This window comes from Lathyrus oleraceus, chromosome 1, assembly GCF_024323335.1.
Source record: "Lathyrus oleraceus cultivar Zhongwan6 chromosome 1, CAAS_Psat_ZW6_1.0, whole genome shotgun sequence".
Classification (NCBI taxonomy): Eukaryota; Viridiplantae; Streptophyta; class Magnoliopsida; order Fabales; family Fabaceae; genus Lathyrus; species Lathyrus oleraceus.
The window spans coordinates 171,155,052-171,171,682 of record NC_066579.1 but is presented as its reverse complement, the minus strand read 5'-3'; the positions used below and the strand labels follow the sequence as shown (position 1 = coordinate 171,171,682).

Sequence of the window (16,631 nt, the reverse complement as noted above, 5' to 3'; positions counted from 1 at the left end):
CTCGACCGACTATGCTCTGATACCACTAATGTAACACCCTTCTAAAATACCCCAATAATTTAATTAAAATCGCAAAGGTAAATCAGAGTAACATGCAATCAAGGGTGTCACACAATTATTTCACACCAATCACCATAATATTTAGTCATGCTCATTATTTAACTCAAAACATATAGTATTGCACAATACGCAGCGGATAGAGATCAAATCGATCATTCAAAACATGTAACATACTACATGTAAACTGGTTCAACAACATCAACAACACAATTAAAATGTCCCCTCCCGATGTTACATCTATCAGAGCATGACCCACTAAGGAGACTACGCTAGACTCCAAGCATTAACTTCTACTCAACTCACTGCTCGTTACCTGAAAAATAGTTGTAAGGGTGAGTTCCTCAGTCGATAAAACAAGCATTATAAAACATCATGTAATGCTAAGTAAATAACACGTTTCATCACCCAAATCAGATTACACATTCAGTAACAGCAATATCAACTCAATCATACTTAACATCCACACAACACACAACACACGTATAATACTGGAATACATCCATTCATATTATACGCCATACATCAATTATGCAATGAGACTTCATGCATGCGGTACCGACTATTTATGAACATATAGTTCACCTCACCGTCCAAATCCAGGCACGGCTACCAAGCCCACTAGTCCCACTCATTTGAGACCTAGTGACTCACTCACTAATTCCTCACCATGGGAATTAGCTACCACCCCAAATGGGCCATGCCATGCACGCTAATCACCTAGCATGCAAACATCAACAACAGTCCAAAATGACTACTCACTAATTCCTCACCATGGGAATTAGCTACCACCCTAAAGGCCACAATATGCATGCTAATCATCTAGCAATGCAACATCAACAACAAAATCCACAATGGACATATGCTCACACTCTAAGCCATACAACAGTCCATTCACAAATACATGCATAATATATACATTCACAGCATTATGCATTTCATCATACATCACCAACACATGTATTAACACATCATATCATGTCAAATAGTTAAACCCAGTATTAGCACACTCTACTAATACCTATACTGCTCAAAACAGCGGGAAATAATCCCTACTATATCACTCACCGATATAGGCAACCACCAATTAGGCACACAACATTTTAAATTAACATTTTTCCACTCTGCAACAGCGTTAACCGGTTAACGCCCTGGGTTAACCGGTTAACGCAGGCAAAACACGCTTACTGCCCAAAACTTAACAGTGTTAACCGGTTAACGCCCTGGGTTAACCGGTTAACGCAGGCAAAACAACACTAATTCTCAATTCGCAACAGTGTTAACCGGTTAACACCCTGGGTTAACCGGTTAACGCAGACAAAACAGCAGTTCCTGCGCTAACACAAAGCAGAATGCAGAATTCTCCGCATTTTCCGCCGTTAGAGGACTTCCGGACCTCCGATTCCAATTCCGTAAAAAGCTATACGTCCAGTAAATTACGACACACACCATTATCGATTCGATTACAGTTTTTAACACAGTTTATCCAACATCATTTTCAGCATTCACAATCCCAATTAGGGTCAATTCAACGGTTAAACACTACCCATTACATGCTAACCCATAATACCCATTAAACGACGATAAACCCCCCTTACCTGAGTTAATCCGGCAACTTTGAGCTTCAAGCTTTTCTCTTCTCCAATCTTCGTCCTCTTGCTCTGCCTCTTTCAGTCGCTTCTCTGAGTTTCACGTGAAAACCTTCTTTTCCAAAAATGAACTCTTTTTACTTATTCCAGCTTATATATTTTTCCAAATTATATTATTATTCCAATTAATAATAATAATTCAATAATTCCAAAATAATAATAATAATAATAATAATCCAATTATCTAATTAAATTAATAAATATATTATTAACTTAATGTAAATAATTATCATATTATTATCGGGGTGTTACAATACGCATATGTTAGCTGAGGAAGCTGATGACTGATGGATCAACACTCGTCATGTGTTGGATGCTGCAACTGAAATTGTAACTTGGGTTGTATTCCGCAGGGAATTTATGAGAAAGTACTTTCCTGAGGATGTTCGTGGGAAGAAGGTGATTGAGTTTTTGGAACTGAAGCAGGGTAACTTGTCGGTTACTGAGTATGCTGCCAGATTTATGGAACTTGCTAAGTTCTACCCTTATTACAGTGAGGTTAGTGCTGAGTTCTCTAAGTGTATCAAATTCGAGAATGGTTTGAGTCCTGAAATTAAGTAGGAGACTGGATACCAACATATTAGGAGGTTTCCAGAGTTGGTGAACAAATGTAGAATTTATGAGGATGATAGTAAGGCTCGGCCAGGTCACTACAAGGGGCTAAGCGAGAGATGAGGAAAGCAGAATTTGAACCATGGGAAGCCATATAGTGCTCCAACTAATAAAGGTAAACAAAGAGATGTTGATGGAAAGAGGCCAAGTGGGGGAGGTGCTCATACTCCTCTTAAGTGATATAGGTGTGGTGAGTTGGGTCATCGTGTCAGTGAATGCAAGATTGATCTGAAGAAGTGTTACAAGTGTGGGAAGCCAAGACACATGACTGCTGATTGCAAAGAGAATGTGGTGACTTACTACAACCGTGGTCAACCAGGACATATTAGCACTCATTTCTCGAAGCTTAAGCAAGCTTCAACTGGAGGAAAGGTGTCCGTTCTGACGGGGACTCAAACTTCCAGTTATGACAGGTTGATCAGAGGTATATGTTATATTAATAATATGCCTTTGATTGCTACTGGTGCTACTCATTCTTTTATTGTTGTTGACCGTGTTAAAAGGCTAGGCCTTATTGTGTCTTCTATGAATGAAGAAATGGTTATCGAAACTCCTGCTAAGGGTTCGGTGACTACTACTTCAGTTTGTTTGAATTGTCCTATGTTAATCTTTGATAAAGATTTTAGCATTGATCTTATTTGCTTGACATTGGAGAATCTTGATGTTATCTTGGGGATAAACTAGTCGGAGTTCAATCATGTTCATATCAATTCTTATAACAAGTTGGTGCGATTTCTTACTCCTGGTGAGGAGGAAGAAGTTGGTTTCTTGTCAGCTAGAGAGTTGAAGGAGCTTTTGGAAGAGGAAGCTCAGGTGTTTACGCTGTTCGCGACGTTATATGCTAAGATTCAGGCTATGATTGATGAATTGCATGTAGTGCAAGATTTTCCAATGGTGTTTCCAGATGACATTTCAGATGTACCGCCAGAGAGAGAGAGGTGGAGTTTTCTATTGATTTTCTCCCTGGTACCGGACCTGTTTCTATGGCACCATACATGATGTCTGCATCGGAGTTAGCAGAGTTGAAAAAACAATTAGAAGATCTACTAGAGAAGAGATTTGTGAAATCAAGTGTGTCACCTTGTGGAGCTCTGGTGTTGTTGGTAAAGAAGAAAGACGTAGCATGAGGTTGTGTGTGGATTACCGACATATGAATAAAGTGACGATTAAGAATAAGTATCCACTTTCGAGAATAGATGACTTGTTGGATCAGTTGGTGGGTGCATGTATGTTTAAAAAAGTTGATTTGAGGTCAAGTTACCACCAGATCATAGTGAAGGATGAAAATGTACAGAAGACAGTATTTAGAACTCGATATGGACACTATGAGTATTTGGTGACGTCGTTCGATGTTTCTAATGCACCTAGAGTATTTATGGAGTACATGAATCATATGTTTCATACTTACTTGGATCGTTTTGTTATGGTATTTATTGATGATATTCCGATCTATTCTAAACAAGAAGAAGAACATGTTGGGCATTTGTGAGTTGTATTGCAAGTGTTGAAGGAGAAGAAGATTTATGCTAAGTTGTCGAAGTATGAATTTTGGTTGAAAGAGGTTAGCTTTCTTGGTCATGTTATTTCAGGTGGTGGTATTATTGTGGATCCATCCAAGGTAGATGCAGTTCTACAATGAGAGGCTCCGAAGTCGGTGACAGAGATTAGAAGCTTTTTTGGCTTGGCTGGTTATTACCGTAGGTTTATTGAAGGATTTTCCAAGTTGGAACTTCCATTAACTCAGTTGACCTGCAACGGTAAACATTTGTATGAGATGTTCTTTGTGAGAACCATTTCGTAGAGTTGAAGAAAAGGTTGACTACAAATCCAATTTTGATTTTACCTGAACCGTTTGTGGTGTATTGTGATGCGTCATTGATGGGTTTAGGTGGTGTGCTAATGAAAGATGTCAAGGTTGTGGCTTATGCTTCACGACAGTTGAGGATTCATGAGAGAAACTATCATACTCATGATTTGGATTTGGTTGCGATGGTGTTCGTGTTTAAAATTTGGAGGCATTATCTCTATGGTTCCATATTTGAAGTGTTTAGTGATCATCAGAGTCTGAAATACTTGTTTGATCAGAGGGGATTAAATACGAGACAACACAAATGGTTGGAATTCTTAAAGGATTATGACTTTGGCTTGAATTATCATCCCTGTAAGGCGAATGTCATGGCTGATGCTTTAAGTTGGAAGTATTTGCATATGTTTGATATGATGGTTAGAGAGTTGGAAATGATAGAATAGTTCATAGATATAAGTTTGGTATGTGAGCTGACACCGCATAGTATGATGTTGGGTATGCTAAAGATCAACAATGATTTTCTTAAATACATTAAAGAGAATTAGAAGTTGGATGTGAAGTTGGTGGACTTGTTGGTTGGAAGTAATCAGACTGAAAGTAATGATTTCAAAATGGATGAATAAGGTGCGTTGAGGTTCAGAGACAAAACTTGTATTCCTGACAAAGTTGAGTTGAAGAAGATGATTTTAGAAGAAAGTCATCGAAGTAGCTTGAGTATTCATCTAGGAGCTATTAAGTTGTATCAGGATCTGAAGAAGATCTTTTGGTGGTCTGGAATGAAGCGAGATGTGACTCAGTTTGTTTATGCTTGTTTGATTTGTCAGAAGTCAAAGGTTGAACATCAGAAACCGGAAGGGTTGATGCAACCATTGGATATTCCAAAATGGAAATGGGATAGCATTTCCATGGATTTTGTGATGGGGTTTCCGAATACTCCGAGAGGGCATGATGCCATTTGGGTAATTGTTTATAGACTGATGAAGTCGGCCCACTTTATTCCGATTAACTTTAGTTTTTCTATGCAGAAGTTGGTAGAGATATATACCCGTGTGATTGCGAAGTTGCATGCAGTTCCATTGAGTATTGTGTCAGATAGAGATCTGAGGTTCACTTCTAGATTTTTGGAGGGTTTGTAGGAGGCTTTGTGTTTGAAGTTGAGGTTGAGTTCATCTTATCATCCGCAAATCGATGGTCAGACAGGGAGGATTATCCAGTCATTAGAGGACTTATTGAGAGCTTGTTTTCTCGAGAAAGGAGGTGCTTGGGATAGTCAATTGTCATTGATTGAGTTTACATATAATAACAATTTCCATTCTAGTATTAAATGGAATATTTTGAAGCCTTGTATGGTCAAAGGTACAAGACACCTTTGTGTTGGCATGAATCTGGTGAGAGTGTAGTGCTTGGACCTGAGATTATCCAACAGACTACTGAGAAGGTGAAGCTGATTTGGGAGAAGATGAAAGCTTCATAGAGTAGGTAGAAAAGCTACCATAAGATAAAGGATCTTGAGTTTCAAGAGGGAGACCATGTATTCTTGAGAGTCACTCCGGTGATCGGTGTAGGACGTGCTTTGAAGTCGAGGAAGCTTACTCCTCGGTTTATTGGTTTGTATCAGATATTCGGGCGAGTTGGACCTGTTGCTTATAGAGTGGCGTTGCCACCAAATTTTTCAAATCTACATGGTGTGTTCCATGTTTCACAACTTCGGAAGTATGTTCCGGATCCGTCTCATGAGATTTTGGTTGATGATATTTAGGTGAGGGATAACCTTACAGTTGAGGCTCTGCCTATAAGGATTGATGATCGATAATTGAAACAGTTAGGAGGAAAATAGATTTCTCTCGTGAATGTAGTGTGGGGAGGCGCTGCCGGAGGAAATATAACTTGGGAGTTGGAAAGTAGGATGTGATAGTCATATCCGGTGTTTTTTGCATAAGGTAATTTTCGAGGACACAAATGTTCTAAGTGGGTGTCGCATCTCGAAAAATACGATTCCTCGCGATGGTCGCGGAAAAAAAAATTAATGTTCGAACAGAGTCGCCACCGAACTTTATTTATCCCAATGAAGGGATAGGAAAATATCGATAAAACCTTTAGGAAATGGAATAATGGTCGTCGCAACCATATTCAGGTTCGGGAGTGGATTACGCAAGAGGAAGGTATTAGCACCCCTTGCGTCCATTGTACTCAACGGGAACCTTTTAGTTCTAATTTGTGTTTCGAGTGTTAATTTATGTTTGTTTATCTTTGGGTTATAAATATATTGAAAATATAAATGGATGGGAATCTCAGAAAGGGAAAGGGGAGGTTTTTTATTAGTGTGCTCGCGAAGATACAGTAATCTCCTGCCTACGTATACTTATGGTATAATAAGGAAATCAGAGCATTCATAGTTCGGGGAACTATGGTTGGTTGGTGTTTTTTTAGTGAACAACTGTTTTAGATTGCGTTCTAAAGGCTAAACGTGGGCCTGTCTACTCTCGGCGGAGGCTTAAGCACTGGTTTGTTATGCGCATTAGAAAGGATTAAATGGTGTTCTTTTTGAAAAGAGTTTAGGTCACACGGAGGTGATAAGTTGGATTAATATGTTGGATATTTTGATTGGTTGAGATGTTTTTGGTGGGATGACGATCACTCGGATAGTCGAGTAAGACAACTCGTATCCTAACAGTCGAGAAAGGGAGTAGAAGACTCTAGACCACTTTCTTTTTCATTCTTAATTATAGAAAGGATTTGATAATAGTTAAGGTGTTTTGAACGGATGAGAATACTCGGATAATCGAGTAAGACAACTCGTATCCTAATAATCGGGAAAAGGAATAGAAGACTCTAGACCGCTTTCTGTTTCATCAGAATATTTATGAAAATAAGGTTTTATATGGTTGACGTATTTTAGAATAAACGACAAGTGCTCGAATTGCTGAGTAAGACAACTCATATCCAAGCATCTGAGAAGAGGAATTGAAGACTCAAGACCATCTCCCTTTTTGTTGGATTATTATAAAGGTGTTTTGATTTAATCGGGTTTAGAGGTTTGTAAAGAAATGACGAGTATTTGACTAACCAAGTAAGAGAACTCGTATTTGACTAACCAAGTAAGATAACTCGTATTCGATTTGTTCTGTGCTTAGGTGGATTAGAAATAACGACTATTTGACTAACCGAGTAAGAGAACTCGTATTCAAATAATCGAGGAGAGGAATTGAAAACTCAAAGCCATCCCCCTTTTCATTTCCCAAATGAAATGGTATTTGATTGTCATTGGATGTTTATTTAATTTTAAATAAAATACTCGATGTTGGATCGAGATTTGAATGCGTGTTTTTTTGGGTAAATTGAATTATAGTGAATCAATCATCTAATCGATTATTTAATAACCGATTAGGTCTCATTGTAAGAAAGCCCAAGAGTAAGCTATGTGAGGTTGATGGCGATGCTAAAAGCGATCGTCTTACAAGGGTATGGAAGGATGATCTCGACATTGAATCGAGAGTTGTGCGATTTTTATCATGGTTTGGGATTGATGATGAAACGGTTTGGGGATGGATTCGAAAGCGATTATGAATTGATGATGAAATGGAATAGTTTTGGTTTGTGAAATTGTGATAGTGGGAGGAATCGGTTAATTTTTAATTATCAAAATTAATTGATTAAAGTTCGATTGAATTGATTAATTAAATTAATTAGGATTAATTATCAAAATTATTTAATTTAAAATCAAATAATCAAGTTAATTAAAATTAATTAATAGTAATTAACTAATGGGTAACATTTAATTAATTAATTTGTTATAATTGAAGGAAAAAGAATCAAGTGAGGTTGATTTATTTAATTGGATCGGTGTGCTCAAACCGGTTTGTGCAGGATAACAATGATTAATGTTATTCGCGAACTCATAGCAAAGTGAAATATTTCATTGATGTATCAAAATTTGGTGGCATATCGACATAAAAATGGTCGAATCCGCATATTAAGATCCTATTTATAATGTAATGAAAATTAAACAGCTCCACACGTATTTATCTACGATATTATTTACAATGTCATGTGGATCGCATCAAAACCATATATGAACAACTCTTAACTAATGAATCCAACACAAAATATTTGGAACATCTAAGAGGTATATATATAAAAAAAAATGGCTGATGGTATGTCAACCGGATATTTTATCCAAATTTAATTTCTATAATTTTCTATAACAATAATTAATAAAGAAAAAATTGAATGAAAAGAATCAATAAAACAAATAATAATAATGCAGTTTTTTTTGCTTTCTAAACCATATCAGATTGTCCATTAAATCGTAATAAGTTAGAAGTGAAGACATTACTTTTCTCCCTCTTTAAAAAAATGCTTCTCTCTCTGCATTCTCCAAATACAACCTTCTTTAACCATAACTAATCATTCATTCCAAAGGAGTCCAAGTGCCTCTAAATTTTCTATTCCACCCAAATTCTTAACTTGATACAGGAACAATAATGACTAAACAAATGACAATTAAATTCTTCAAGGTACTATAAATGAAATGCATATCTCCATGGTAATCTTTTGGTTAAAAATAGTATTTGGTTAACAAGGAAGGAAAATGAACTAAACGAATGACAACCTAAAAAAAAGTTTGCAGTAAGGTTTTTTAAACATTCGCAATATATCACAAACTCATGATCCGACTTTGACACCCATAAACAAACGACGGTAGCCACAACACAATGTAAAATTCATGGAGTTATTTATAATATATGAGCCCGTCGAAACCAAAATGAAACCGATCAAACAACAAATACAATAAATATAAAATGTTACCGTATTTATAATGCTCTTACTGGTAGATTTTTTTGGGCTCAGAAACAGCATTGACCGTCTCCTCAATACCCCATAACGGCCATGATGGTTATCGCGGCGCAGTCGTAATGGTCCAGTCGAGCATCCGTGACAGGTTGAAATGGTTGAATGCGGAGAGAACTGGAGGCCAACAAACGAACGAGATGCCGGAGATTAGTGATAATAGGTGGAAATTAGTGATAATAGTAATAGGTGGAAATTAGTGATAATAGTAATAAGTTAATAAAATAATTAGAGGTATTATTATTTGTTATTATTCTATTTAGTGAGATTAGTAATAATAAATAAGAGTTGTAATAAAAAAAAAGGAATAGTGAGATAGAAACATAGAACACATGACAATTGAGAGAAAAGAAAAGAAACTGAGAAATGGAGAAGAAGAGGCTAGTGCTCAATAGGAGAATTCACCATTGTTTAAGGTTAAAGAATCAATTGCTGGAAACTCTAAGGTAAGGGTGGGGTTTTAATTATCTAAGGGTTAACATGATGATAGTGGGTAGATTATGCCATGAGGTTTTGTGCTCTTCTTCTCTATATTCATGATCATTGTGATAATTTTTAGTTGTTGAATTGATCAATTACTTGTTGAATTGTGTGTGTGTGGTATGATGATGTTGGAATGATGAATTGTTGCAATTGTTGCTATTGGAATCATAAGTTTTTGTTAGATTGTATGATATCAATGTTGTGTGATTGATGTTGTTTCGGATCAGAGTTGGAACTGAGCTATGAATGTTTTCGATGTAAATAATTGGGGTTTTGAACTTTGGAAAAATATTTTTTTCGTGTTAAAATATGGTATAAATGATTTGTAAGAAAAATGGGGTTTTTGAATGAACTTTAAGTTATTTTCATTTTGAAAAAGTTGTAGAAAAGTGTTTTTGCAACAGTGTAATCGGTTACCAGAAATGGAGTAACCGGTTACACTGGGAGTATTTTCGTAAAACTTTAAAAACTCATAACTTTTGTTTCGAGTATCCGATTAGAGTGTCGTTCAAAGCGTATGAAATCTAAGAGTGTGTACTTTCATTTAAAATTGGTTTCAACATCTAAAAAATGAATATTTTTCTGTGCGATGGTGTTGAAATGCATTGTAATGTTTATGTGATGATGTGACATAACCTTAACTACATTATTGTTGCTTGTTATGTTGTTGAGTTGTATAACATGTGTTTGATGCATGATGGTCAGTATTGGCGGTGTACATTGACTATGGTGGTGGATCATTGTGCATGATGTTTTTGTTGCATGTATAATATGTTGCATGCATTCATATTGTTGGACAAATGATCCATTGTTGGTAAGCCTCAAATCCTATTGTGTGGATTGGGTTGGTAGGAGATTTCAGAGGTGATGGAATCAGTGAGTCGTCATTGGAGGTGATGCTAACGAATTGGTGGCTTTGATCTTAGGAGGTGAGGATTGAAGCGGTGAACCCGAGTATTCACGTATTCGTACCACATGCATTGAGTCAAGTTGTTGAGTCTCATTGTATTGTACATTGGTTGCATTTGTTATTGTGTTGGATGGTTGATTATGTTGTTATTATGTCAGATGATTGTTATGTTGTTGTTATGTTGTTGTTATGTTAGATGGATATTATGTTGTTCCTATTTGGATAGTTGTTGTATTGTTGTTCCGTATGGATAGTTGTGATGTTGTTATTATGTGTGGATAGTTGTTGTGTGTATCATGTGGAATTGTATTGTGGAATTGGTGATGTGCATGTGATAATCTTATGCTTACTTATTATCATGCTTTCCTTTATATAATTATGATATATCATCCCTTTTGTTTGAATGTTACCTTCACGCAGGTAACATGCAGATAATCCGCAGTAGGAGCTCAAATGTGAGTGGAAGATGAAGTCTTCCACTTTGTTTTAGTGTCGGCGTCTTCTCTGATGTGTAACACCGGGGAATTTGGAACGATGTGTCTTTCGTTATGTTTTAACATTTATTATAATGACATCTTATGTTGATGTTGAATATGTGAGTTAACTGTTTGTTATTGTTGTTTCGCTGCTATTTGATAAAAGCTAACATTCAGGCATGTAGTTATTACTATTATTTTTATAATTGTCAAGTGTTACATGTCTTTTTGATTAAGAAAGTTGATTGTATGTTGTAGTGTAGCATCCTAAAATACATGTTGAATTGTTTTACTTTGATAAATATTTTAAACTTACGCGGGGGGAAATTTAAGGTGTTACACCTTGCAAGGGAGTAGCGTGTGATGATGGATCGTATTTACAAATCTTAGGTTTCAACGAGTGTACGCTTGAGATTAATTCAACCAAGTGAAAACCTTGATACAAGGAGTGTCTTGCAAGGTAGTAGCAAGAACTAGTGAATTGAAGCGACATTGTTGGTTACTTGATCAATCTTTGATCAAGGGTTTTGGAGGTGGTAGAGTCAACATCAAACCTAGGGTTTGTAGGATTCAATTTCTTCATATCTTATATACATACATTTTGAAAGTAAGATATAATATAATATCTCAATTCGAATTCGAATTGAGGGTAGATGTACCCATAGCGAGGTCGATTGAGGAACTGACTAAACAAATCATTGTGTACTTTTAGATAGTTGTATTATATTCAAGTAGTTGTAATTAGTTGTTATTGATTGACTTGTGGATTATTATCATTGCATTGACACCTCTATGCATATATGAAGTTTTAGATAGTAGGTTTGGTTAGACAATTATTTGATCCGGGAAAATTTTGAAACTTGCTTCCGTTTATAAACTTTTTTAAAACCAATTTTGGGTCAAGTTTTAACTTGTGATTTATTCACCCCCCTCTAAATGTTGACTTATCGTCTAACGGAGGGAAAAACGAGACAAATCAATTTCAAAGATCAACATAGAAAGGAACTAGAGATATGGAAGTTTGTCTGATCTTGTGCTTAAGCATTTTAGTCTTTTTGATCAGATGTACGTAAAATAAGCAAGAGTAAGTCTTGATCTTGTTTTCTCTCTTCATCTACTTCTCATTTCTTCTAAAAATCAGTTATGGCAAGTGCTTAATCGATTAAGAAGAATTTTTGACGAATTGGGAAAGATAAATTCGTCATCTAATTTATTAGAGCCCTCTTCTAATCGATTAAGGAACGAGTTCTCCTATTAATTGATTAGGATGTAAATTAATCGATTAAGGAGAAAACATGTTCTAGGGTTTTCTTTTTTGACTTAGTCTAATCAATTAACTTGTCGCTTCTAATCAATTAGAGAGTGTTCATGCCCATGGATTGTTGTCTTTTCTAGATAATTTTTTTCCTTATATATAGAAGTGATATGCTGACTTCTAAAACATGTATTTTTTAAATTACCCACTCTCTTATCTCACTTATTCTTCTTCTAAAATCAGTTTTATTCACTATACATTATCTTAGGGTTTGAGAGAGTGAAAAGTTTATGTTGAGAGTTATGTATTTTTGTTATTATGGTTAATTTGCCTATTCAACAACTTAGTTTTCTTGTGCATTTGTAATTGAGTTGGATGTTGCAAGCTAACCCTGCAAAAAGCTTGGTGTAAGGAAGATTGTTGAGTTGAACCTGTGTAAAAACTCAAGTTCTTGATAGTGTAAATCTCAAGAGAAAACACTTGGGGACTGAAGTAGGTTGCATGGTTTAAGGTCGAACAATATAATCTTCGGTGTGATTGTTTTTGTCTTTTATTTTTTCTACTGTATAATTCTCTGATTCCACCTTTTTCTTAAAATTAATTAACTTAAAATAAATCTTTCACAAAAAAATTTGAAATTCAAATAGCACAACTCACCCCTTTCGTGTCTTTAAAGTCGCTTGTTCAACAAGTGACATCAGAGCCTAATTCCTATATTAAAGACTAATTGTCTCAAGAGATGGAGTGATGACTTCAAGCATTTTTATAAAGTATTTCTTTGAACAAACCCTCATCATTTGGTGGTGAAGGATATATCATGTTGAATAAGTGACTCCAAATATAAGAGGGGAACCGTGTTGATTGAAAATTAAAGCCAAAATGTAAAAGCTTTGATTTATAAAAATGTTCAAGTTAATTTTATAAACAAACTGAGATTAAGCATCAAAATAGATGAAAGAAATAATAGAGAAGAGATGGAGAGAAATAAATATGTCGTCAGGAAAATAAATCAATGAAAAATAAAAAGATAAGGGTAAAAGAACATGCACCAGTGATTTATACAAGTTCGACTTAACCATCTGGGCTACTCACATCCCCAAGAGTTTCCTCTTAAAAGTTCCACTATAATGAGAAGCGATGTTTTTACAAGTTATACCCACAAGCCTTCTTACAGCTAAACAAGAGATTTTACACTAGCTAATCCCCAACCAAATAGGAAATTTTATACGAGATAATCTCACGAACCAAATAGATCTTTTACCAGGCTAAACTCAAGAACCAACCCGAGGTTTTTACTATATAGACTCAATAACCAAACAAATACTTTAATATTATAATCTCAAGAACCAAACAAGAGTTTTTCACAGGCTGAGCTAACGAATAAAACAAATATTTTCACAGGCTAATATCAAGAACCACACAAGAGATATTAACGGGTTAAGCTCAAAAACCAAACATTAACTTCTTACAAAGATAATACACAAAAGACAACAACCTATTAAGTAAAATTACAATAATGGCACAACACTAGTACAAAAAAACTAAGATATATTTTTCACTCTCGAAACACTAAAGTAACTTCAGTGAGGAGTAGAAAAATATGAAGAAGATAGTAGAAAGTAAGAAAAAAATAGTCTCAAATTCAATTTCTATTGTGAAATGGAATAATTAGAAACCCTCAATTTATAGGAGAATAATTGACTTAAAAAGGAAAAGATCCATGAGTTTTTTTAACGTTCTAATTGATTAGACAAGCCAAATATGGAAGTTTTTTAATTTTTAATTTACACTGTAATTAATCTGCTAAAAGTTTTCTTAATCGATTTGGATATGTTAAAGATGAGTTAATTGATTAAACCTAATGGGCTAATCGATTAAACAAAGTATAAAACACTACAAATTAATTATACGAGTCGATAATCTATTAAGTATGTGTATAAAAATGTTTACAAGTGTTTTATCAAATAAGAGAAACTTCAAAACATATTTGTGTGTGTGCGTGTGTGTGTGTGTGTGTGTGTGTGTGTGTGTATGTTTGTGTGTGTGTGTGTGTGTGATAACTTAGTATCTTAAAAGTTATTCTTATACCTTTATATTAAATTGATCACTCAGACATATGTTAGGTGCAGGACCAGGCGATCTCTCACACTAGATCTCTTTTACAATTTTGAAGCTTCAAGTTCCCTTGCTTGATTCTACCATGATTTAGCCATTCATCTAGAACTTGATTCTTCTAACTGATGAGGCTTGAGATAGCTTCTTTTATCATATAACATCATTAGGAAGGTTGTCACCAAAGAATTCAGCAAACTTTGTTTGACCTTAGGCTTTGTCATAATTGAAATGACTTGATATTTGATCTTACAAAAAACATCTTAATCTCACAAAGGAAATCTTGATCATCGATCCTTCTTGATAGATAAATACTTCACATAATGTCATTTGACATAAGGTTTTGTCATCATCAAAACCAATATGATCATTTAATGCTGTAGATAGATGTACCTTCAAGCACATAGATTTACATTCTCCTTTGTTTTATGATTACAACATGTATCTCAAAAAGGTGGAAAAACATAAGCAAATGGATGAAATGAATCAAATGTAGTAAAGTGAAAACTTTGTTGTTTATGATCTGAATCATGTATAGATGTGTGATTTGAGTCAAGCAAAGTGTAATTTGAATCACACTTAAATTTAAAGAAAATTTGATGACCATGATTCAAATCAACATCCTTATGATTCGAGTTAATAAGTACTGTGATTCAAATCACATAGTTCTTTGATTCAAATTAGATTGGCAGGGGAGAAATTTCACTTCAAAGTAAGTCTTTGATTCAAATTATAACATGTCTGATTTGACTTAAGCCTTTTAAAAACCTTTATTTAAGACTTCTAACTTGTGATTCAAATAACACTCAATATTTTGACTTATATCAAATTGCAAAAGGCTAAAAACACATTTTTATGGGTCCAATTCTAATAGAATGAATGAAGAGGTGTCTCAAGGTACATGTCTAGCAAATGAAGGATAAGGTTAAAAATAAATTACAAACAAATTATACAAGCATGATAAATCAAATTACATATACACAAAGATCAAATAATTAACATAACATCAAAATAAAGATACATTCTGCAATGTAATTTCAGTCTTCCCCTTTTTAATGTTTGGTAAATTTGGGATATTATTGATATTTGATTTGAGCAGATATTGAAATTTTTAATTTGTATTCCATGATAAAATTGATTATGGGTTTATTGAAAAACACACAACAAATGATACACACGTGACATGATTGATTCTTAAGCTCTCAAGATCCCCTTAAATTAAAAACTTAATGCAAGCAAATACAACAAAAATATCACAACCTTTCTCCCCCTTTGACAAATATCAAAAATAGGTAAAGGAAAAAACAAATATGACACACGTAGATTAACCCAAGATAAAATATAAGCCCATATAAAATGCCTTATGATAGCCAACTAATTTTATATAGAAAATTGCATTCAGTACATAGACACACACATAACACAACTTCAAAAATTATACAAGACAAAAGATAATATAGACACTACTACAAACAAAACTTTTTATGATGAAGCTTTCACCTCCAAATACTAAAAACCAAGAGTAAAGTTCTTGGTAGCGTCATGCTAACAACCTTTTTCCTTGGTTATCCATAAAACTGAGGGAGTATATCTATAAGTAGCGCTATTTTATTTTTAATATAACCTATTACTTCGGTCTTTTGTAAAAACCAGGGAATATAAATATTAAGGATGCTTCGAATCCCGGTTACTTCATTTTTATGGTTTTTTAATGGTTTAATTAGTATTTCTCACTTGACGCCTTTCCAAATTCCATTTTTTCTTTGTTAAAATTTTTTTCTACATTTTTTCTAAGTTAATTAGAAAAACTCAAAAATATTTGTTATCAATAAAAAATATTACACAATCATACGATTGAAAAGGAAAGGAAATTTTTATTGATAATCAGAGAAGCAGGACAATAGATAAAAAATAAACAGGTCAACAGATAACTATTCCACATATTCAAACTTCTGACTCCATTCAACTTCAACAATTAATCTTACTCCTTTTACCCTTTTAACTATCCCTAACTGAGAGAAAAATTCAGAAAGAACTCTTCCATACGGTATGAGGAAATTTATTTCCTCACGAGAGGTCACAACCATTTCCATTAAGAAGTTGACAATAGTAAGAGGAATATTAATTTTAACGTTATGGATAAGGAAGTACAAAAGATACTTGTCATCTGAAGTAAGTGTTTCTAATTGTTTCTCTCTTGGATGAAGATTTGAAACTAGAAATTGATGCCAAACTTTTGCAATTAGGATGAGAGTATCAGGACTTGTGAGGTTATTGTAGTTGACAAAAACTAGGAGAAGGTGGCTTGAGAAGACATTGTTGAATCTATATTGTTTAACATAATTACCTTTCTCTTCACACTTTATTGTCTAAGCAATAAGTGATGAAGTAATGATGATAGGAAAGCCATATACATTGG

The 16,631-nt window shown here is 34.5% G+C and overlaps 1 protein-coding gene across 1 annotated transcript; it reads left to right on the top strand.

Annotated features, from left to right (window-relative positions):
* The first annotated feature begins 2,582 nt into the window (after positions 1-2,582).
* On the top strand, positions 2,583-9,176 carry LOC127097691 (uncharacterized). Its single transcript, XM_051036187.1, has 3 exons — positions 2,583-2,900; positions 3,003-3,284; positions 8,961-9,176. Exons 1-3 carry the CDS (start codon positions 2,583-2,585, stop codon positions 9,174-9,176), a joined length of 816 nt encoding a protein of 271 aa, XP_050892144.1.
* The last annotated feature ends 7,455 nt before the right edge of the window (positions 9,177-16,631 follow it).

Coding starts and splice junctions, on each gene's coding strand:
- LOC127097691 (XM_051036187.1), top strand. CDS start 2,583: ATGACTGCTGATTGCAAAGAGAATGTGGTGACTTACTACAACCGTGGT. Junction 2,901..3,002: donor GTTCGGTGACTACTACTTCA/GTTTGTTTGAAT, acceptor GGGATAAACTAG/TCGGAGTTCAATCATGTTCA. Junction 3,285..8,960: donor TTCTATTGATTTTCTCCCTG/GTACCGGACCTG, acceptor TCTTACTGGTAG/ATTTTTTTGGGCTCAGAAAC.